We start from the raw sequence: 23474 nt of genomic DNA, 5'->3' as shown, positions 1-23474 counted from the left end.
CTGTAATATATGAACACTATGGGGCGGATTTTCAGAGCCCTGCTCGCATAAATCCGCCCAAAACCGGGCGGATTTACGCGAGCAGGGCCCTGCGCGCCGGTAAGCCTATTTTACATAGGCCTACCGGCGCGCGCAGAGCCCCAGGACTCGCGTAAGTCCCGGGGTTTTCGGAGGGGGCGTGTCGGGGGCGTGTCGGGGGCTGGCCCGAACCACGCGGCGTTTTCGGGGCGTGTCGGGAGCGTTCCGGGGGCGGGCCCGGGGGCGTGGCTACGGCCCGGGGTGGCCCAGGGGCGTGGCCGCGCCCTCCGGTCCCGCCCCCAGGTCGCGTCCCGGCGCGCAGGAGGCCCGCTGACACACGGGGATTTACGCCTCCCTCCGGGAGGCGTAAATCCCCCGACAAAGGTAAGGGGGGGTTTTAGACGGGGCCGGGCGGGTGGGTTAGGTAGGGGAAGGGAGGGGAAGGTGAGGGGAGGGCAAAGGAAAGTTCCCTCCGAGGCCGCTCCAATTTCGGAGCGGCCTTGGAGGGAACGGGGGTAGGCTGCGCGGCTCGGCGCGCGCCGGCTATACAAAATCCATAGCCTTGCGCACGCCGATCCAGGTTTTTAGCAGATACGCGCGGCTCCGCGCGTATCTACTAAAATCCAGCGTACTTTTGTTTGCGCCTGGAGCGCAAACAAAAGTAGGCTATTCGCGCTCCTTTTAAAATCCGCCCCTATATATTTCATCTTTCACGCGTTGCTCATAATTATTGTACTATAATTTTTTTCTCACATCATGCTGTTATTTTGTTTTCTAATCGTTCTTTGTCATTTGTTCTTGTAAACTATGTTCTAATCTTTCTTTGTAATTTGTTCCTTGTAAACTGATACGATGTGCAAACTGCTTTCGGTATATAAAAGCTTTTTAAATAAATAAATAAATCATTTCTGGAAAGGATATAATCAGGGGAGTCCACATTGTAGCTCAGTATCCCTCTGAGAGAAATTGCATTTCTCCCACAATATTTACTGTTATGCTCTACTCCTCAAGAAGGGAGGAGTTAGCAATCTGTTATGAATCGGCTCCTGTAGAGAGAGGAGTTAGCAATCTGTTATGAACTGGCTCCTGTGGAAGGAGGAGTTAGCAAACTGATATGCTCAGCTCCTGTAGAGGGAGTAGTTAACAAATCGGTTAAGGTATAGACTGCGGAGTTAGCAATCTGTTATGAATCTGTTGCTGAAGACTCCTGATGGGGAAGGAGTAGCAATCTGTTACCAGCGGAGTGCTTGGAGAGGGCACTCAGCTGTAGAGGAATGAAGATAGGTGGATCCTTGGGCCGATGGCAGATGACTGCGCCCCAGGAGGATATCCTGAGAGGGACCACCGGCTAGGCTTGGGTATGGAGCCAGACACACAGGTCAATCCAGTACCGAGCGGTAGAAAGAGCTGCGTTAGTGCCCGGCGCACCCGCAGTTGCCGCACGCACAGTGCAGCTCACCTACCGCTCGATCCTGTATGTAAATAGCTTGCAAATGCAAGCTGCGTCTAAGAAGCGTCTGTGAAGCGTTAGGCCTGCGCAACCCATTTTACTGTATAGAGCGCCTATACAGTAACCTGGGTGCGCGGGCCTAACGCTTCACGGACACGCTGGTATCTGTCATTTCAAATGTCATTTGAAATGACAGGTACCAGGAAGTGGCCAGTTCTCAGACGCTCGGGATTGTCAGCCCTCTCCCCTCCTCCCGAAGCAAGGCGCGAAAAGCAGCCTTGCTCCGGGAGGAGGGGAGACAGGACTGGCAGTGTAAAGCGAAAAAAAAAGTAGCAAGACCGAGGGGAGAGAGGACGGGCAATCCTACGCTCGGGATTGCCAGTCCCCCCTCCCCTCCTCCCGAAGCAGGGCGAGAAAAGCAGCCTTGCTCCGGGAGGAGGGGAGGGGGGACTGGCAGTGTAAAGCGATGAAGCGACTTACTTTTTGCAGCCCCCCTCCGGACATCGGCAAGGATGACCGTGGCTCCCCTCTCCTGCCTCCAGCTGCCCATGAAGATGGACGCCTGCACGGGCGAAAACGGCCCCTGTTCATGCAATTGGGCCGCTCAAGACGTGACGTCACATGCCGTGACGCCAAACGTCGTGACGTCACGCCTTGAGCGGCCCAATTGCACGAACAGGGGCCGCTTTCGCCCGTGCAGGCGTCTATCTTCGCGGGCAGCTGGAGGCAGGAGAGGGGGTCGTCCTCGCCAATGTCCGGAGGGGGCTGCAAAAAGTAAGTCGTTTCGTCGCTTTACACTGCCAGTCCCCCCTCCCCTCCTCCCGGAGCAAGGCTGCTTTTCGCGCCTGCCTCGGGAGGAGGGGAGAGAGGACTGGCAATCCCGAGCGTAGGATTGCCCGTCCTCTCCCCTCTCTCTCTTTTTGGCGTCCATCATCGCGGGCAGCTGGAGGCAGGGGAGGGGAGCCACGGTCGTCCTCTCCGATGTCCGGAGGGGGGCTGCTGCTCCCCTCGCTCTCTTGCTACTTTTTTTTTTTTTTTTTTCGTTTTTTCCGCTTTGGTTGCTTGCTTCGGGAGAAGGGGAGAGGGCTGACAATCCCGCTCTCTTGCAACTTTTTTTTTTCGCTTTTTTTTTTTTTTTTTTTTGCTTCGGGAGGAGGAGAGAGGACTGGGGCTGCCCCGGAGACCAGCACCCATGGACGCGGCCAGGGCAGGAAAGCGGGGGCTGGGGGAAAGTTAGCAGGTTAAACGCGCGGCAAAACGGCAGGGTAAAATAGCGTTAGTCGGGACGCGCGTTACTGGATGGTAGGGAACAGCTAATTCAATCGTTTACATGCAATATACATGCCGCGTGCAGAAGGGGTTGCCCGGGGATTTTAGGACGCGGTAGGAGTAGGTTAAAGGGGATAGTGTATCGCAGGTTGGACTAATGCGGCCGAAAAGTGAGTAGAAAGCCGGTTAGGAGCAGGGTAACCGCGGCCGCACTTTACTGTATTGAGCTCACAGATAGTTCTTTTATTAGACAGGTTAGTAGAACCACCAGAGGTAGCAGTAGTGAGCTGATATGCCCGGCAGAGCTGAAGTCCCTCGGGTACTGGAACAGCGATCCTAGGGTAGCTGAGCTGTAGGTAGACTATAGATAGTGAGTAGATAGGGTATGCTGTGTTCATAGCCAGAACTGGATGACAAAACTCACATAAGGAAGCACAGTAGCTGGAAAGGGTTAGGCCCTCAAGGAGAGAGTACCTGGTTCCAGGGAAAGCTCTGAGAGAGCGATGATAACTCACAAATGTATGTATCTGCGATAGCTTCCAGGCAGTAGAGAATCTTCAGAGTGTTCAGGAACATGGGCCCTCGAGGAGCGAGTACCGCTTCCTATCTGCAATCTGAAATAAAGAAAAGAGAGCAAGGCCCCCAAGGAGCGGGTACCCCTGGTAAGTCCGAGGAGGCAGAGTAGCTTGGGAGAAAAGCCGAAGCAATCCCCTTGCTAACTTGATTCATTAGCGAATACTGAGACCTTTTATATTGGAAGCGGATGACGTCATCCCAGGGGGACGCCCCAGAGGTTCGCGCCCTTGCTGGTACATCAATCGGAGCACGCGCCCTACGTCATCAGGCAACATGGAGAGAGTCACCACAGAGGTAAAGAGGGCGGAGTGAGGGCGTCGAGCAGCAACGGACACAACATTTACTGCATGACATTTGTGTTAAATTGTTGTTGAATAATTGCAGCGTTGGGTGAAGGAAATAGCTAATAGAGGGCGGATGTGGGATAGTACTTGAGTGCACACACATGTGGACTCTCTCTCATGGAGGGAGATTGCTTCTTGTTTTTAGGAGTTTTTGGGGTAGGGATAAGGGATCAAGGGAGTGAAAGAGGGAAGGCGAGATGGGGTTGGGGGTGGGGGAGGGGGAGGGGGAAGAAAGCTGGTAAGGGAGATTTGGTGGGGAACATTCTGGTTGGATGGCCAAAAGGGTTTTTATTAGACCATTTTCTTTCTTATCAATATGTGGCAGAAAAGTTCTATACGGGGCGATTTGTGCCACTGTTGAGCATTTCATATATGAATATATCTGGCTATTGATAAAATATAGCTGACAAAATGGGGATGCAAGTTAAATGTATAATATGGAATGTGTCGGGGATGGACACGCCAATAAAGCGCAAGAAAATTCTCTCTCGTGTAAATAAACTCAAAGGTAATATTGTTTCTTTACAAGAGACCCTTATGATTACTTCTGAAACTTGAAATGAAAAAAGAAATAAGTGGGACAAGTATATGCTGCCCAAGAATCATCAAAGAAGAGGACTGAAAGGCTCATCTGCATACTGCTCCCAGCATCCCCCGGGAGAGGAGTCCAGAGGTCACCGCAAGCGATCCAGGGATTGAATACCACAGCCCCAGCTTCCAGAGACCCTGCACCCTTTACAGTAGAAGAGAACCGGAAGGCTCATCTGCATACTGCCCCAGCATCCCCCGGGAGAGGAGTCCAGAGGTCACCGCAAGCGATCCAGGGATTGAATACCACAGCCTCAGCTTCCAGAGGCCCCGCACTCTTTGCAGTAGAAGAGGACCGGAATCATGCGCCGTTAAAACCTTCAATTATCTGAGTGAAGATCAATTTAATGGTGGTTAAAGAGGATTGGTAAGTATAGCTTTGGGAAATCTTTGGACTTATAAAAGTTTGGTGAAAGGTGAAATAGCGGGATGTATTCTTTAGGGTTTGTGTGTGTCTGAGGTAATAAGCAAGCCAGAGAGAATTAATTCTAGTGTCTCTGTTTCCCACTCACTTAACCCCTGATTTTTAGGCAAGAGACACTTTCTCATTAAAAATCAATCAGGGTCTTATCTAAATCATACTATTGTACCAGTCCTTATTGAAAGTTTAATCATCCCCTTGTAAGACACTAGCTGATTAATTAGTAAATTCACCTGTAAATTTAAAGTACTCTAATTCCAACTCCCTTAGTATCCTAAACTTAACTAGGAACTCAATAAAACTAAGATGAAGGCAGCAGTCCAGCAGCAAGAGGGGGTCTTTCCAGTCTTTTGCATTGAGTGTCACATGTATGATTTTTTTTACCCGCCGGTGAGAGATTGTATGTGCACTCGGTGCAAAGAGCTCTTGGCTCTCAGGGAACGAATCTGATCCCTGGAGGCTAGAGTAGCAGACTTAGAGGAGCTGAGGCAGACAGACAGGTATATTGATGAGACTTTCAGGGACATAGTAGCAAATGTCCCAAATCCAGTTTGGCAGCCCCAGCACTGCCTTGCATCAGAAAGGTCTCCCAGTAGGAGAACATCACCCTGGTGTATCAGGAAGTGATCCTGTAGCAAGGACCTGCTTTCCAGGTGATTTATTGTCCTCTCGCACTGAGGACAAGTCTCCCAGGGCTACCGCCCAGGAGGGAAAGGTTAGGCCAGCCATCATAGTTGGTGATTCAATTATTAGAAATGTAGACAGCAGGGTGGATGGTGGATGTGAGGACCGCCTGGTAACTTGCCTGCCTGGTGCGAAGGTGGCAGACCTCACGCGTCACCTAGATAGGATTATAGACAGTGCTGGGGAGGAGCGGCTGTCATGGTACCTGTGGGCACCAACGACATAGGAAAATGTGGGAGAGAGGTTCTGGAAGCCAAATTTAGGATTTTAGGTAGAAAGCTGAAATCCAGAACCCCCAGGGTGGCATTCTCTGAAATGCTTCCTGTTCCACGTGCAGGTCCCCAGAGGCAGGCAGAGCTCCAGAGTTTCAATGCGTGGATGAGACGATGGTGCAGGGAAGAGGGATTCAGTTTTGTAAGGAAGTGAGGAAACCTTTGGGGAAGGGGGAGACTTTTCCGAAAGGATGGGCTCCACCTTAACCAGAGTGGAACCAAGCTGCTGGCACTAACTTTCAACAAGGAGATAGAGCAGATTTTAAACTAGAACAAGGGGGAAAGCCAACAGTCACTCAGCAGTGCATGGTTCGGAGAAATGTATCCTTGAAGGATACTAATGAAACAGGAGAGTTAGGGCATCCCAACAGAGAGGTGCCAATAAAAGCAAACTTACTCCATGTCCCTATATGCAAAAAATCACCGAAGCTAATGATTTCCAAATTATCCAAAACAACTGAAAAGCAGGTTGTTCATACGAACAAAATACACACTTTGAAATGTCTGTATGCCAATGCCAGAAGTCTAAGAAGTAAGATGGGAGAATTAGTGTGTATAGCAGTAAATGATGGGATTGACATAATTGGCATCTCAGAGACTTGGTGGAAGGAGGATAACCAATGGGACAGTGCTATATCAGGGTACAAATTATATCGCAATGATAGGGAGGATCAACTTGGTGGGGATGTGGCACTTTATGTCCGGAAGGGTATAGAGTCCAAAAGGATAAAGATCATACAAGAGAGTAAATGCTCAGTAGAATCTATATGGGTAGAAATCCCATGTGTGTTGGGTAAGAGTATAGTGATAGGAGTATACTACCGTCCACCTGGACAAAATGGTCAGACAGATGATGAAATGCTAAGAGAAATCAGGGAAGCTAACCAATTTGGCAGTGCAATAATAATGGGATATTTCAATTACCAAATGCAGAAGAAGAAGCAACAACCATACACATAGGTAAGTCACACAGAACGCTGGTGCAGGATAAATGTTAAATCACCATATAGTGATATACTTTAATAGATTCCCAAAATCACACAGTAGGAATGTTTATATCGGCAACTCCATAGCTTCAAAATCAAACCATGTAAAAAAGGTCCCCAATATTGACTGGTTAAATGTAACATCAGGACTTGCTAGAAACATAAAGTTCCTGGATGTAATAAATGCCTGCTTCATGGAGCAATTGGTACAGGAACCAACAAGAGAGGGAGCTATTTTAGATTTAATTCTTAGTGGAACGCAGGATTTGGTGAGAGAGGTAACGGTGGTGGGACCACTTGGCAACAGTGATCATAACATGAGCAAATTTAAACTAATAACTGGAAGGGGGACAATAAATAAATCTACAGCTCTAACACTAAACTTTCAAAAGGGAAACATTGATAAAAAGAGGAAAATAGTTAGAAAAAAACTGAAAGGTGCAGTTGTAAAGGTTAGAAGTGTTCAACAGGCATGGACATTGTTTAAAAACACAATCCTAGAAGCTCGATCTGAGATATCACATCGGTTTACATTCAGGTACTGTAGGTATTTCCCTATCCCCAGAGGGTTTACAATCTAAGATTGCCTCAGGTACAAACTTAGATTGTAAACCCTCTGGGGATAGGGAAATAGCTACAGTACCTGAACGTAAACCGATGTGATATCTCAGATCGAATGTCGGTATATAAAAATAAACAAATAAATACATGTATTCCACGCATTAAGAAAGGTGGAAGGAAGGCAAAATGATTACCGTCATGGTTAAAATGTGAGGTGAAAGAGGCTATTTTAGCCAAAAAAAATCCTTCAAAAATTGGAAGAAGGATCCATCTGAATAAAATAGGATAACACATAAGCACTGACAAGTTAAGTGTAAAACATTGATAAGACAGGCGAAGAGAGAATTTGAAATGAAGTTGGCCATAGAGGCAAAAACTCATAATAAAAACTTTTTAAAATATATTCGAAGCAAGAAACCTGTGAGGGAGGCGGTTGGACCATTAGATGACCGAGGGGTTAAAGGGGCTGTTAGGAAAGATAAGGCCATTGCAGAAAGACTAAAAGAATTCTTTGCTTCCGCATTTACTAATGAGGAGGTTGGGGAGATACCAGTTCCGGAATGTTGCGCACCCCGTCCGCGCTCAGCCCATGCCCGGGCCTGATCACCTTGTCCCTGCTCCAGCGAGTCCCAGGTTGTCCTCCCCCGCTACTGCTGCGAGCTCTGCTTGTCCACGGTGTTCCGCAGTGGCGTCCTCCGGGCCTTCCACTGCTCACCAGGCCTCACGGCGGGGCTCGGCGTCCTCCATGGTGTTGGCCCCGTCCCTAGGCGTGCGCGCGTGGACCGCCCAGCTTCTTAAAGGGCCAGGTGAGGCTCCCAGCTCCGCGGTGTGCCCTGATTTGAGGGTAGGATTTAAGGAAGTGGTCAGACACCACTTCCTTGCCTTGACAATCAGGCCGTTCCATGGCTGCCTGTTCAGTGGCTCGTTGGGACCCACTCCCAGTTGACCGCATCCTGGGACCACTGTTCCGTCCGGCTTCCGTTCCGTGGTGGCCGGAGCCCAAGTCCGACGAGCACCTTGTTCAGGTCGTAAACTCCGGTGTTCTCTACTTTGCCTGTTCCAGTGTCTCCTGTTCCAGAGTCTCCTGTGTCTCCTATTCCAGTATCTCCTGTTCCTTTGGCTCTCCATTCCTGGTAGTACCCTTCGGACTGATCTCACGGTACTGACCTTTGCTTGCTCTTGACCTCTCCTGACTGCTGCCTGGATCCGACCTCTGCCTGTTCATTGACCACGTCTAACCGCTGCCTGAAACCGACCTCTGCCTGTCCACTAACCTTGTCTGACCGCTGCCTGGAACTTGACCTTTGCCTGACCTGACTACTCCCGGACTGACTACAGGTACTGACCCCTGTTTCGGCTGTACCCTTTCTAGACTGATACCCTGGCCTTGATCCTTGCTATCCACTCGGACACTCTCTTCTGGCCTCCTGTGACCTCTGGACATTCCTGCTTGGACATCGACCGTGCACCCTTGTTTGTGGTGGGCACTCCCCTGCACTTCCTCTCTAGGAGACCCTGTGAGGCCCACCTAAGACCAGGCGGCCCGGGTAACCAAGGGCTCAACCTGAGGGAACCCCGGTTGCTATTGGCGAAGCTCCAGCTAGCATCTGTCTCCTCCTGTGCTCTGCCTCCTGGTGGCAGGCGCTCTCAGTCCGACCAGAGGGCCGTACCAATCCTGCACCAGGCCAAGGGTACACCTCCAGCGCAACTCGGAGATGGTTTTCAAGGGTGATGAGTCAGATGAACTGAACCAAATCACTGTAAACCAGGAAGATGTAGTAGGCCAGATTGACAAACTAAAGAGTAGCAAATCACCTGGACCGGATGGTATGCATCCTAGGATTCTGAAGGAACTCAAAATGAAATTTCTGATCTATTCGTTAAAATTTGTAACCTATCATTAAAATCATCCATTGTACCTGAAGACTGGAGGGTGGCCAATGTAACCCCAATATTTAAAAAGGGCTCCAGGGGCAATCTGGGTAACTATAGACCGGTGAGCCTGACTTCAGTGCCAGGAAAAATAGTGGAAACTATTCTAAAGATCAAAATCGCAGAGCATATAGAAAGACATGGCTTAATGGAACACAGTCAACATGGATTTACCCAAGGGAAGTCTTGCCTAACAAATCTGCTTCATTTTTTTGAAGGGGTTAATAAACATGTGGATAAAGGTGAACCGGTAGATGCAGTGTATTTGGATTTTCAGAAGGCGTTTGACAAAGTCCCTCATGAGAGGCTTCTAAGAAAACTAAAAAGTAATGGGATAGGAGGCGATGTCCTTTCATGGATTACAAACTGGTTAAAAGTCAGGAAACAGAGAGAAGGATTAAATGGTCAATTTTCTCAGTGGAAAAAGGTAAACAGTGGAGTGCCTCAGGGATCTGTACTTGGACCGGTGCTTTTCAATATATATATATATATATAAATGATCTGGAAAGGAATACGACGAGTGAGGTTATCAAATTTGCGGATGATACAAAATTATTCAGAGTAGTTAAATCACAAGCAGACTGTGATACATTACAGGAGGACCTTGCAAGGCTTGAAGATTGGGCATCCAAATGGCAGATGAAATTTAATGTGGACAAGTGCAAGGTGTTGCATATAGGGAAAAATAACCCTTGTTGTAGTTACATGATATTAGGTTCCATATTAGGAGCTACCACCCAGGAAAAAGATCTAGGCATCATAGTGGATAATACTTTAAAATCGTCGGCTCAGTGTGCTGCAGCAGTCAAAAAAGCAAATAGAATGTTAAGAATTATTAGGAAGGGAATGGTTAACTATTTTCCTCTTTTTATCAAAGTTTCCCTTTTTAAAATTTAGTGTTAGAGCTGCAGATTTACTTATTGTCCCCCTTCCAGTTATTAGTTTAAATTTGATCATGTTATAATCACTGTTGCCAAGTTGCCCCACCTCTGTTACTTCTCTCACCAAATCTTGCGTTCCACTAAGAATTAAATCTCATGTTGGTTCCTGAACCAATTGCTCCATGAAGCAATCATTTATTACATCCATGAACTTTATGTCTCTAGCAAGTCCTGATATTACATTTACCCAGTCAATATTGGGGTAATTGAAATATCCAAACACCACACAGGCCGGTACTGCACTTTAAACAGGAAATCGGAAAGAACAACAAGTGCAGATCAACTTCTTGGATCCAAATGTTTATTCAGTATAGACAGATTCAATGGCAACTCCACTGTCAATTTTATTGTATTATTCCAATCACGGGTAGGAGTCCCCCAACACGGACCCCGTGTTTCGCCCACTGGCTGCGTCGGGAGGGACATATGGTGCTACACTCCCTGTAACCTTGATGTTGAACTTCTTGAAGAATATTGATTATATGGTGCTGTCCCTCCCGAAGCAGCCAGTGGGCGAAACACGGGGTCCGTGTTGGGGGACCCCTACCCGTAATTGGAATAATACAATAAAATTGACAGTGGAGTTGCCATTGAATCTGTCTATACTGAATAAACATTTGGATCCAAGAAGTTGATCTGCATTTGTTGTTCTTTCCGGTAATTGAAATATCCCATTATTATTGCACTGCCAAATTGGTTAGCTTCCCTGATTTCTCTTAGCATTTCATCATCTGTCTGACCATTTTGTCCAGGTGGACGGTAGTATACTCCTATCACTATACTCTTACCCAACACACATGGGATTTCTACCCATATAGATTCTACTGAGCATTAGTCTCCTGTATGATCTTTATCCTGTTGGACTCTATACCCTTCTGGACATAAAGTGCCACACCCCCACCAAGTTGATCCTCCCTATCATTGCGATATAATTTGTACACTGATATAGCACTGTCCCATTGGTTATCCTCCTTCCACCAAGTCTCTGTGATGCCAATTATGTCAATCTCATTTGCTGCTATACACTCTAACTCTCCCATCTTACTTCTTAGACTTCTGGCATTGGCATACAGACATTTCAAAGTGTGGTTTTTGCTTGTTTTAACAACCTGCTTTTCAGTTGTTTGGGATAATTTGGAAATCATTAGCTTTGGTGATTTTTTACATATAGGCATGTGAACTATGTTTGCATTTAATGGAACCTCTCTGTTGGGATGCCCTAACTCTCCTGTTTCATTAGTATCCTTCAAGGATACATTTCTCCGAACCATGCACTGCTGAGTGACTGTCGGCTTTCCCCCTTGTTCTAGTTTAAAAGCTGCTCTATCTCCTTTTTGAAAGTTAGTGCCAGCAGCTTGGTTCCACTCTGGTTAAGGTGGAGCCCATCCTTTCGGAAAAGTATCCCCTTTCCCCAAAAGTTTTCCCAGTTCCTTACAAAACTGAATCCCTCTTCCCTGCACCATCGTCTCATCCACGCATTGAAACTCTGGAGCTCTGCCTGCCTCTGGGGACCTGCACGTGGAACAGGAAGCATTTCAGAGAATGCCACCCTGGAGGTTCTGGATTTCAGCTTCCTACCTAAAATCCTAAATTTGGCTTCCAGAACCTCTCTCCCACATTTTCCTATGTCGTTGGTGCCCACATGTACCACGACAGCCGGCTCCTCCCCAGCACTGTCTATAATCCTATCTAGGTGACTTGTGAGGACTGCCACCTTCGCGCCAGGCAGGCAAGTTACCAGAATAACAAACCTTTATTGGAGGGTGGAAATGATAAAGGCCTTTAAATAATCCTGCTATCAGTGGTGTTAAGAAATTGGAAGACCCTCCAAGTGGTGATAGTATGCTGCAATAGCACTTAGGTGCACTCTGATTGAATATCTTCAATCCAGACTTTGAGAAACTGAGAAAATACTGAAGTAAAGTTGCAGTTGGGCAAATGAATGGACCCTCATTTCAAAATTATAAAAACATCTGGTGGAAAGTTTCCTTGCTACGAGAATTACTTCTTTAACCTTTAAGGGAAGAAGTTTAATGTGAACTAACTTGTTTTCAATATCCATGCTACGAGAGCAAGAGACTGTATTGCATGAGGAGTTCTGTGAATATTTTAACCATACTGGTTGAGAAACAGCTAGGCACTGAAGCCATATTTGACATGGCCAAAAGGGGCCTATTAAGATTATTTTTCTTTTGTTGTTTATCAACTTAAGAAACGTTTCGGATATGAGCAATTTTATGAGAACGGCATTCATGAGTCCTTGATTCCACAGAATGTAAAATGCAATCTACGTTAGGCAACTGGGTGCTAGTCTCTTTGAACAATAAAGAGGAAGTTTGTGGCTGAACAGGCCTGCAAAGAGATCTCCTTGAGAGACTCTCCAGAGACAAAAAAGAAATTGTATTGTGCTAATATGCAGCAACTATTCAAAGAGTCTGCTAAGATGTTGTCCTTATCCAAGAGATGTATGGCATTGAGGATTATTTAGTGCTAAATTGCCCAGTTCCATATCTTGCATGCTTCTTTGTTGATGTTGTACATTGCTACTTGATTGTCTGACTGGATCTGTATTACTCCTCCATTCAGCCACGATTCCAAAACTTGGATAACTCTGAAAATATCTCTCATCTCTAGTAGATTTATGTGAAGCTTTTATTGATATGTGTTCCACGTTTCTTGAGAATAAATTGTGTTGAGATGTGCACCCCAACTCTGACTGGCGGCATCCGCAGTTAATATGAATCCATGGAGGATGAAAGGCTTGTCCACAGAATAGATTTAAAGGCTGGGTCCATCACCTCAAAGAACAAATGAGGAGCCTGCAGAGATGTATCCTGGACGACACTGGTTACAAGTGTTGGTTCCAATGCAGCTTTAAATGTCACTAAAGCTGTCTCATGTGAAGTATGGCAAAAAGCATGACATGAACTGTGGCCGACACCGATGATTATTTTGAGAAAGAGTGTGTCATCTGTCTTATGGTACTCATTCTTTGAACTGGAAGAAAAGCTTTTCCCTTTATAGAGTCCAGGAATGTTCCTGTGAGGCCTAACTAATGAGGTGGTATCAGGTTGGACTTTGACAAGAAACCAGAGTAGAAGGTTCAACATATAAAAGAGGTGGATTCATTTCTTCTTGTAAGGATTTCCTCAATATTAGCCACTTGTCTAAAAATGGAAATACCAAAACACTGTTTTTCTTGACACAACTGATAGGCATTTGATGAAAATTCTTGGAGCTGCTACTAAGCCAATGGGGAGAAAATATTAATAAAAAATAAATATTTCCAGTGGTCGGCATGAATGGAAATGTCCATGTAAACATCCTTGAGCCCAATATTTAGCTGCTATCCAGCTGACTAACCGGGTCATTCATCAAAATGTTAGGGCCCGAACGCACATTAAATGGGTCTAATGTACACAATAAATATCGCAAATCAAGTTAGCATGCGTATTTTAAATTTGTTATGTAAGTGGAAGGAATTAATGCAAATTGAGGTTTTCTACCACACATGGTGGTAGATTAACATACGATTTAATTACACTGCACTGTACAAATCAACTCCTCTTGTTATACCTTTCATCGATTCAAATGATTTATTTATTTAAAATTATTTATATACTGTCTAGCAATAAAATATGTAGCAGTGACGACAATGAGAATCGGATAAAAGAAAGCCCTTTATTAAAACGCCCGACTCTGGCCGAGTTTCGCTCTTTTTGCACAGAGCTGCCTCAGGGGCAATTCATTCAAGCAGGACTTGGAAATTGAGCTGTAAGACTGCTCGTTATGTGGATTCAATATATATCGAATGCATTCAATTCCATTGCTGACACTACACAGCATCGCTACGTGAACAAATGAAAGTCTAACTGCTTTGGAGTGAAATCATCCGCGCTGATAATCAATACGATATTGACTTTTCCAAGTCCTGCTTGAATGAATTGCCCCTGAGGCAGCTCTGTGCAAAAAGAGCGAAACTCGGCCAGAGTCGGGCGTTTTAATAAAGGGCTTTCTTTTATCCGATTCTCATTGTCGTCACTGCTACACAGCTCACTGGATCGGTTACCGATTTGTTTTTTGGGTCCATAGCAATAAAATATTGCAGTTAATTCCTCTGACTGTGTATGTAACACTACCCCCCCAAATCCAGATATATAGATATATAGTCCTATTCTCCCTATTAAAGTGCTTTTTCCCTCTCTCTCTCTCATATATATGAATCTAGGGCTATCAAGCTAGGTCAAGAGTACAATGTATAAATCTCATCTTTGAGTACCTTTCCTCACTCCAAATCACATCAAATTTTCACTGATGTGTACTGTGCTCTTCGTACCTCTGACTGTGCATGTAAAACTGCCCTCCAAAACCTAGGCCACCACCAAAACCTCACCCCTAGTTACTTGTTGCCCCTCCTACAGTGGTATAAAAAGTTGACTAATATGTGTGACTCCCCAGAGGCTCTCTCTCTTCCCTCTCCTGCCTGAAACAGGATTTGCGATTTTTAGCACAAATCCTGTTTCGAGCATATCACAAAGCATAATGCTAGCAAAAAAGATGTACGGTAGTTATTTCCGGCATTAAAACTCACGATAACATGAGTTACGCTATTGCTCACAATGCTAAGCACCCCTCATTTTAATTTACTCCACCCTAACTTCGCTCAAACTCCTCCTATTCAAGAAAAATTTAAAATCTGCAGACGCATCTCACAATGCGTTATTTATTTTGGGCATTATGACATTATCATGGGCTCTAGGGAATAAATTTTCAAAGTGGTTATGTGCATAAAAGAAGTAATTTTCAAACATGCATTTACACATGCTAAACCCAGTTTTATGCATGTAAATCCTTTTGAAAATTACCTCCCTAGGTCATGAAAATCAAGACTCAACATTTTAAACTCACATTTTGAACAGCGTTTATTTAAATCGTCATTTGTCTGACATGGTAAAGGAAAAAAAGGGAAATACCTACACTACATTTTATTTATTTATTTATTTACTGAGGAAAGAAAAGAAAAACATGAAGAAAGAAAAGAAATATAGAAACAAGTCAATACTAGACAAAGAAATAAATAAAAGAATAATTTTATCCAAAAAGATTAGAATCTGAAAGAGAGAGAGAAAAAGTGTGTCCTTTTAGCTCAGTGGAAGAAAAATGACAGAGGAGACTTGTGCAGCAGCAGCTGCATGAGAATATCCACACATACTCAGAAAGAATTCTAGGTCTTTCAGAGTTCTGAGAGAACATGTTCCATGTTGGCACCATTGGATGTCACCCACTTGCATGGATGAAACTGTCCATGGAGATTAAACTACACGCATATATAGATTTTTCAAATATACATGCATAATTTCCCCTACCTAACTCTATTTATAGACATGGCAGAGGCAAAGTAGGTGTGCACTTTTGTTCCCACATATCCATACAGGTAGTTTCTCTTTGGAAATTCAGAACACTTTATGCCTGTACAAAATTACACATATACTTTAACACTAAATTGCTTAGTAAAATGGATCTAAAATATAAAAATTGAAAAATAAAAGCAAGTTTGCTTACTGTAAACGATGTTTCCGTAGATAGCAGGATGAATTAGCCATGCTGTCATGGGGATCTGTCAATCAGGTCCGGGAGACGGAGCTTGTCAAGGCAGATAACAGAGCTTTGCTCTCTGCGGCTGCGCGTGTGTTTCCGCGCAGGAAAGTAACGGAATCTCCTCAGTCTGTGATTAAGCCTTAGTGTAGGCGAAGACTTGGTGACTGTCAGGGAGGAGGGTGGGTCAACATGGCTAATTAATCCTGCTATCTATCGACGGGAAATATAGTAAACATAAATTGTCTAAATATACCAACAACTCATAACTTTTATATTTACAAGGCACTAATATCCTGGAGTACATAGAAGACATTAATGATAGGTCTGCTTTGGTATAAAGAGGTTCAGCCAATGCCAAGCAAACCATGATAGCACATTAGCAGATCTCCTCTACAACAATTTAGAGCAAACAATGACAGACTAATTGGGACAGTCATACATATGGTGGTAGGAGGGAAAAGACAGAGAGGTACAGTAGGTGAGCCCTAGGTCTTTGTTTAGGTATGGAAATGCATATGCCTATCTACCCTGAAACAGTAGAGGGCCAAAAGGTGAAGACAATACAGTTGTCTTGCACAGAATAGCAATATGGCAGTGTCAAACTCCCGAGGAGAGACGGCAAAAGTTGACCAAGATGGAGCAGTGAGGTCTCTCAGGTATAATTAGGGGACACTGGCAGGTCACCTATTATGCATGGCATAAGAACATAAGAAATTGCCATGCTGGGTCAGACCAAGGGTCCATCAAGCCCAGCATCCTGTTACCAACAGAGGCCAAACCAGGCCACAAAAACCTGGCAATTACCCAAACACTGAGAAGATCCCATGCTACGGATGCAATTAATAGCAGTGGCTATTCCCTAAGTAAACTTGATTAATAGCCGTTAATGGACTTATCCTCCAAGAACTTATTTTTTGTAAGGGCAAATGTCGGTTTTTCTCGGAAATTTGGATGAATCTGTAAAATAGACCAATGCCTTAGAATGCTCTTCTTTAACATCTGTGTTTGTGGTGTGTGTGGTAACACACATATTAGTTTCTCATTTTCTGCCCGGAGGAACTCAACCCATCTGGGCCAAAGACTGCCATAACAGAACCCCAGTGGAGTCCATCCTGCTGGGGCCAAAGACCCTTGGTCTGACCCAGCATGGCAATTTCTTATGTTCTTATGTAGCGTCCGCCACACATCCAGAAGATGTAATTCTCTATCCTGAGAAAAATCTTTTGACCACTCTGAAAACCCCGTAAGATCTACCGTCTGATTAACATGAAAGGCAGACACCACCTTAGGAATTAAGGAAGGCACTGTTCTCAATGAGATTTCCATTCCTGGAAATCCTGACAGAGCCTGAAGTTCCAAAATCCTTCGAGCTGAACAAATAGCTACCAAAAAGACCACTTTCAGACAGCCTCCCCTCTGGCTATCCCTTCTCAATTTTCAAGTCTATCCTTTGGTATCCCCCACCCCTTCAGCTGGCTCTCCATTCAATCCTCTAACCTTTCTGCTTACCCTCACAAAGGGGAATTTGCAAAGGTTTTCCATGGGTGAAACAATGTTTTACAGGCAGCAATGTCCTCTTTGAAGGCTGTCTGCCCTCTCTGCACATACAAGTGCAAAGAGAGGAGGCAAACCTGGGAGCAGAGTAAGGAAAGTAGCAGGTGCAGGTTTGTGCATGTACTTTTTCTGACACAATTTTCAAAAGTAAAGCTTTCCCTTTGAAAAATGGCATATGGTTTTCGGGTATAAAAGTATGTGCACAATTTACCCTTCTGCGCACAGTTTGAAAGTTGCCCTCATCATCCTTTATCACTCCTTGCTGCATCTAACCCCTTCCCCAGCTTAACCCTTAGGATCTCTTCCAGCTCTGATTCTGGCAGTAGCATAACAGCAGTGCAAGGAACAGCAAAAGTGCTGCCATTCCTGTGACTATCTCTCTCTCTCCTTCCTCTGTGGGAAGTGCTGCCTAACAGCAGTTGCTTCTGCTCTTCCTGCAGAAAGCATTTCTCTCCTAAACAGCGCAACCTTTTCTGCTGTTCCCTGCATTGTTCTTCCTGTTTACTCCTGGTTCTGGAGTGCGGTGCTGCTGCTGTTTGTCTCTGTTCCCTGGCGTCAATTCTGATGCCACCATTGGACAAGAGTATTAATGAGGAATCTGGGTGCCAGGAGGGATGCCAGACAGCCTGATTGTCTCAGGCTATCTGAACATTATTATCTCAGGATACAATAAAGTCTGACAGAGAAGGAATCAAATAATACAGAAGACAATCAAATCGGACCAAATTATAATGAAACACAGGACATGCCTTTTAGCTCCTCCCCACTTGGTGCTTAGCAGTTTCAGACAGGTCCGTCATCTACTCAGACCTGACATTCACACACATGCACTTATTTATAACCCTATGCTACAATCTGCCACAGTCCATTCTGCAATATGTTCAAAATGTGCACCACCGTTTGCCTGTAAACAAAAATCGTTCAAAGGATTAACCAAGTATTTAGCAGAGTCACCTTTAGCATTAGGCCAGTTGTGTACAACTTACTCCCATTATTTATTTCACGAGAATGCACTTACCCAATAAGATCAAGGAGGCAGGAATCATCATCATCATCCATGACAACTAAAGCGAAAAGGAAAAGAGTTATGTTTTATCCACATCAGACTGAAGGCAGCTAAAATACAATACAGGTAGCAGTGAATGGGGCATTTTTTACACTTACCATCCACTTAGTTCCAAAACTAACATGAAGAAATACAATGTTTATATTCTCATTAACAACATGTAGAAAATTCTGTAGTAAAACACATTTATACTACAGTCATTTGAATGGGCGTCACCATGGTAACTAGGTTTATTATAGCACTGTTAAGTAGAAGAATATTAAACAAGAGCTGGAAAGTGCCAAGTACCTTACACTAGTGGACTTAGTAAGGTTTGTATTTTTTCCTGTGGTAGATTAGTATAGTCTATACATTTTTAGGCCAATTATGATACCACCTGCAAGCTCATTTTCAAAGGGGAACTCCCCAAAGTTACCCTTTGAAACCTCAGATGGGTATGCACCCACGAATACTTCTGTACCTGTGTGCTTTGCCCCTGCAAGGGAGCAGGGGCAAAGTACATTCTGGAAAGCATGCACAAAGACTTGAAAAATATAATCACCCCACATATTTTCCCTCCTCCATCCTAACCCTGCCCCTTTATCCCTGTGAACACAAGGGCGTGTCTTGTTACCCACACTGAAATGTACAATTAGGATCAGTTGTTGTACAATGCAATGCAATTCCACAAACACTTAAATCATATAGATGCAAACATATGCTTATTACCTTTCACTCTTAGTCAACTAGTTGCTGAACTACTACACAGCTATTTTCCCAACAAAGGGTCTCTAACTATAGCAATATATTCTAGCCATCCTGTTTTACCGAATATCATACACATTTTATAGTGTAATAGACTTTTTCTTGTTTTATGTTGCAGCTCCATATCTTGAACATGTTTTGTTTACTGTTCTTATAAAGCCTATGGTAATGGTGAACAGCTCAAATAAAGAAAACTTCTATTTTGCAAACAAAATACTCCAGTAATTTCAGCTTCCAGCTGTATATTAACACTTAGCAGACATCTGTCCCTTTCAATTTTGAATGCCATTTTGAATTTGTTAGGGGCAAAAACAGTGCTTTCCACAATAACAATCATTTTGCAAATCAAAGCACTTTGCAGAGATAATTATTATGGCCTAATCAGAGCAGCACTCTTCCTATAAAAGACAGAAGGTTGAATAGACTCTATAGAGATTTAGCCCCAGGGCCCCTGGGTTTACATAGATGCTCCATGGCAGAAGTCTTTACATAGTAGAAATTCAAGAATTTGTGTTTAAAACATTCTGAATTTTTGCAATTCCAATCAAAATTTCCAAAGTTGAATTTAAAAATAGTAATACTGTATCAATATTCTACCTGGGAATGTGACAGGATGTTCTTTTGGGCCAATTTTCAAAAAAAAAGCTGAGTGCCTAATGTTAGACCTCTGAAGTAGGTACCTAAGTTTTTAGCTAAAAATTCACATACATTTAGGATCCTAAAAGGGCTCCAATTTAGGGTTCTAAATTAGATGTCTAGTTGTGAAAATCAATGCTAGCCTCCTACTTTGCTTCCCCACCCGAACTCCGCCTTCCCAACCATCCACTATTTAAGATCCTCAATTTAAAGCCTAATGAAACTAGGAATCTAAATTTAGGAACTCAGCCCTAGTAAATTTTAAAAAGTGTCAATTTAGGAACCTTAACTCTTTGAAAATTGGCCCTTTCTGTGCCCTTATAACAATGCACTATTCATGACAATAACATCTTTTTTAATACATGTATTATTAAAACTTCACCTCAACATATTTCTCCTGTCTTCTCTTGCCTCCTTGTCTCTGTGTCACTTTTTTGGATCCTTTACTCCTCCAACCTATTTTCCTCAGCCTTAAAGGTGGATTTCTTTTTGGGGGGATGCTTTGTTCGCTGTTACACTTTAGTGCAATTCTAGTAGTTGTATGGGTCCAGAAAGAAATTGGAGTCTTAGAAAGTTGTGATATCTTTTAACAAACCAATAAAAAAGATGTAGCAGTACATCTAGTCTCTTCTTCAAATGTGAATGCAGTGTTGCAGAGGAAGAAGCTTTTAAATCAGGAGGATGTGGGGTGAGAATCCCTACAACAGAGATCATTAGAAGGTGTCCAGTGGGAATAGAATCAGCAACGAGAGAAAATTAGCAGTGATTTCATCACTGTAGGCGTTAGAATTCCTGTGAACAGGATATTGAGGATAAAACCTCATCAGACCTGAGAACAGCAGGTATTAAAGACATAATGAGTTATGCAAGCAGAGGATAATTTTGTAAAATTACACATAAGTTAGTCAGCAAATATGCGCATAAGATACTCCAATTTTTCAAAGTGGACTTTCATGCATAAATCTGCTTTGAAAATTATCCCAGAAAAAATATTTGCGCACCTATTATTTGGTGCGCATAGTTTTGCCAAGAGCATTTTCGCGCATGCTTTTTAAAATAAAAAATGTATGCGCACAAGCCCCAACCCCACCCAGACTCAACTCCCAGAAGGCCACTCCCCTATGCCCATAAACGTATGTGCATATCCTTCGCACAATTTTCTATTTCTGCGGTTAAAGCAATATTTTACCTACTCAAGTCCCTTTGAAAATGACCCTCCCGAAGTCTCAGTTCAGTTTATTTTTTAATCTAATAGATGAATATATTCCAGTACCCAGATTCTTCTTCCTTTCATGTTTTTAAAGTTGTCTTTAAGGATTAATATAGAAGTTGATATCCAAATAAGAAAAATGCTTTCTGTATATCTGTGGTACTCCATCCATCTCCACGGACATCAGTGCCCTTTACAATAACATTCTTCCATAAGGATGGTAATTCCTACTCAAAGTGACACATTCAGAAAATATTCCCAATACCACTGTCACCAAAGTTTGTGGAATTTGCTCTCACATACAACTTTTTCTTCAATGACAGACACTTCCTAAAGGTGAAGGGAACTGCAATAGGAACAAATATGACACCACCATATGCCAACCTGTTGACGGCTATCACAGAAGACTTTCTCAGACAGGAACCGTACGAACCTCTGGCATACCTCTGATACACAAAATATAAGTTTTTTAATTTGAAGATGCCAGTGCTGAAGATGATGTTGCTCTGTGCCCCCAATGTCATCTGTGCTTCCAATGTTGGGTATCTGGTTGGGCAGAGAGGAAGGAAACTGGGGAAGGGGTGGCAATCAGGCCAGTGAGCACCTTGCATCTTGACTTAAAAGGTGAACCTTTGATGCTGACTGGGAGAAGTGGGTGTGCAATGGGAGGGTGGGTGGGTGGGTGGGGTCTTCAGTCTGGAGAGGCCATTAAAGTTGGTATCAGAGCAGTGATTCAGGGGGCAGTGACCTTTGAAGTTGACCAGGAGGTTTGTGGTACTACAACCAACTAATATGTTACCAGCAACAATATCACATTTGTATTAACATAAGGACATAAGAAATTGATATACTGGGTTAGACCAAGGGTCCATCAAGCCCAGCATCCTGTTTCTAACAGTGGCCAAACTAGGCTACGAGAACCTGGCAAGTACCCAAACACTAAGAAGATCCCAAGCTCTGATGCCAGTAGTAGCAGGATTAATTCCAGTTTTAACACTGGATATACTAAAGAGTTAATCTTTTTTAGTGAAATCGGGCATTAAAATTGCAGCTAACACCAAATTTCAACACGGCTTAGTAAATAGGGTCCATAGAGAGCTATGATGACATAGTGAAATAAAAGGAAATATTGAGATGATCCAAGACACAACTAACTTCCAGTTTATCAGGAAAGATGACATATAGACTAGGAAACTGCCAGATATAAGGAGAATAGTAGCATCAAGCTAAGGAGAAAGCAGAGGTAGTTGATACTAATTTTAATTAGCCTTCATGTTCTTAATGTGTCTTACTTACTTTTGATTGACTTTTATGCCAGTTGAGATTTTTCAGGCTGAAATATGTTCCCTCCCTATCACTCTTGTTTACCTCAATCTAAATAATATTAAAAAGAAAGTTTGTTTACATAAATAAGGCTCTCCATAGACCTCAGGATGAATTAGTCATGATATGTGAGTGATGTCATCCAACAGCATCGAACGGATCCTTCTCTCCTAGCTCATAGAGCTTTTGCTCTACTGAGATTTCGTGTTCCCATGTGGGTGCTGCCTCTGAGCCCCTCAGTTGATTGCACAGCTTAGTTTTAGCTTGGTAGTTGACTCTCTAATGAGGAAGGCAGATATTAAGCATGGCTAATTCATCCTGCTGTCTTTGGAGAACCCTGTTTTTAGTAAGCGAACTTGCTTTCTCCCCCAATAAGCAGGGCTAAATTAGCCATGACATGGGAAGCCCCAAACTGAGAGCTGCAGCAGAGCACTTACTGAAAAAGCAAACCAAACCACCCTGTCGAGAATGGACTACTGGGTGAAAAAGCTATGCAAAATTGTTTGTTCAAAGTTACTATCACTTCTTGAACGATTGTCCAGACAGAAGTGGGACATGAAGATGTGAACGGACAATCAAACTGCAGTTTTGCAAATCTTTTCAATAGGAATGGCTCACAGATGAGCCTTGAAAGAATCTGTGATATGGAAGCCAGCTAGAGGATAGCAATGTGCAATACAATGGACAACATGAGCTTGGCAACCACTATTCCTTGTCTGTTAGGATCAAAGAAAAAAGCCTATGAGGGCATCAGTTAAACCATTAGATTATCAAGGGGTATGTAGGGTGGAGCCAGTCACCTGAAACAAGGATGTGCATAACTGAACCCAAGTCTGCAGCTGAGCACACAGGCTGAATCAAAGTGCAGCACTGAGCAATACAAAGATGGAGTTTTCAACCATATGATGATTTTGGCAATTGCATATGAGACTATAAATCATGCAAAATTAGACTACTGCACCTAAAGTCAGTGTCGGGAAAAATTATTGAAACCATTATAAAGAACAAAATTACTGAACATATAGATAGTCATAGTTTAATGGGCCAAAGCCAACATAAATTTATTTATTTAAAATCTTTTAATATACCTATACTCAAGACATATATCTTATCGTACCGGTTCACAGCAAAACAAGGGGTAACCAGCGATATAGGAGAAAGTTACAAAAAACAGGGTGATCAAATTCAGGACAATTAAGATAGGAAGAATTAGCTTAACATAGCGCTGCTATAGAAAAGAGTAAATAACAAGCAACGTATAATAATAACAAAGGCTAATGGTCTAATAGGTATTCAAACAG

General features: G+C 43.6%; 1 protein-coding gene across 1 annotated transcript in view; it reads right to left on the bottom strand.

Moving 5' to 3' along the window:
* The window catches only part of BICRAL (BRD4 interacting chromatin remodeling complex associated protein like), a 214540-nt gene that overhangs the window by 165066 nt on the left and 26000 nt on the right, over positions 1-23474 (bottom strand). Inside the window, exon 2 of the mRNA XM_029593306.1 lies at positions 18213-18258. Coding sequence (XP_029449166.1) covers positions 18213-18253 — 41 coding nt within the window. The 5' untranslated portion in view covers positions 18254-18258. The remainder of the gene's footprint in view (positions 1-18212; positions 18259-23474) is intronic.

This window comes from Rhinatrema bivittatum, chromosome 3, assembly GCF_901001135.1.
Source record: "Rhinatrema bivittatum chromosome 3, aRhiBiv1.1, whole genome shotgun sequence".
Taxonomy (NCBI): Eukaryota; Metazoa; Chordata; class Amphibia; order Gymnophiona; family Rhinatrematidae; genus Rhinatrema; species Rhinatrema bivittatum.
This window is presented reverse-complemented; position numbering and strand designations above follow the sequence as displayed.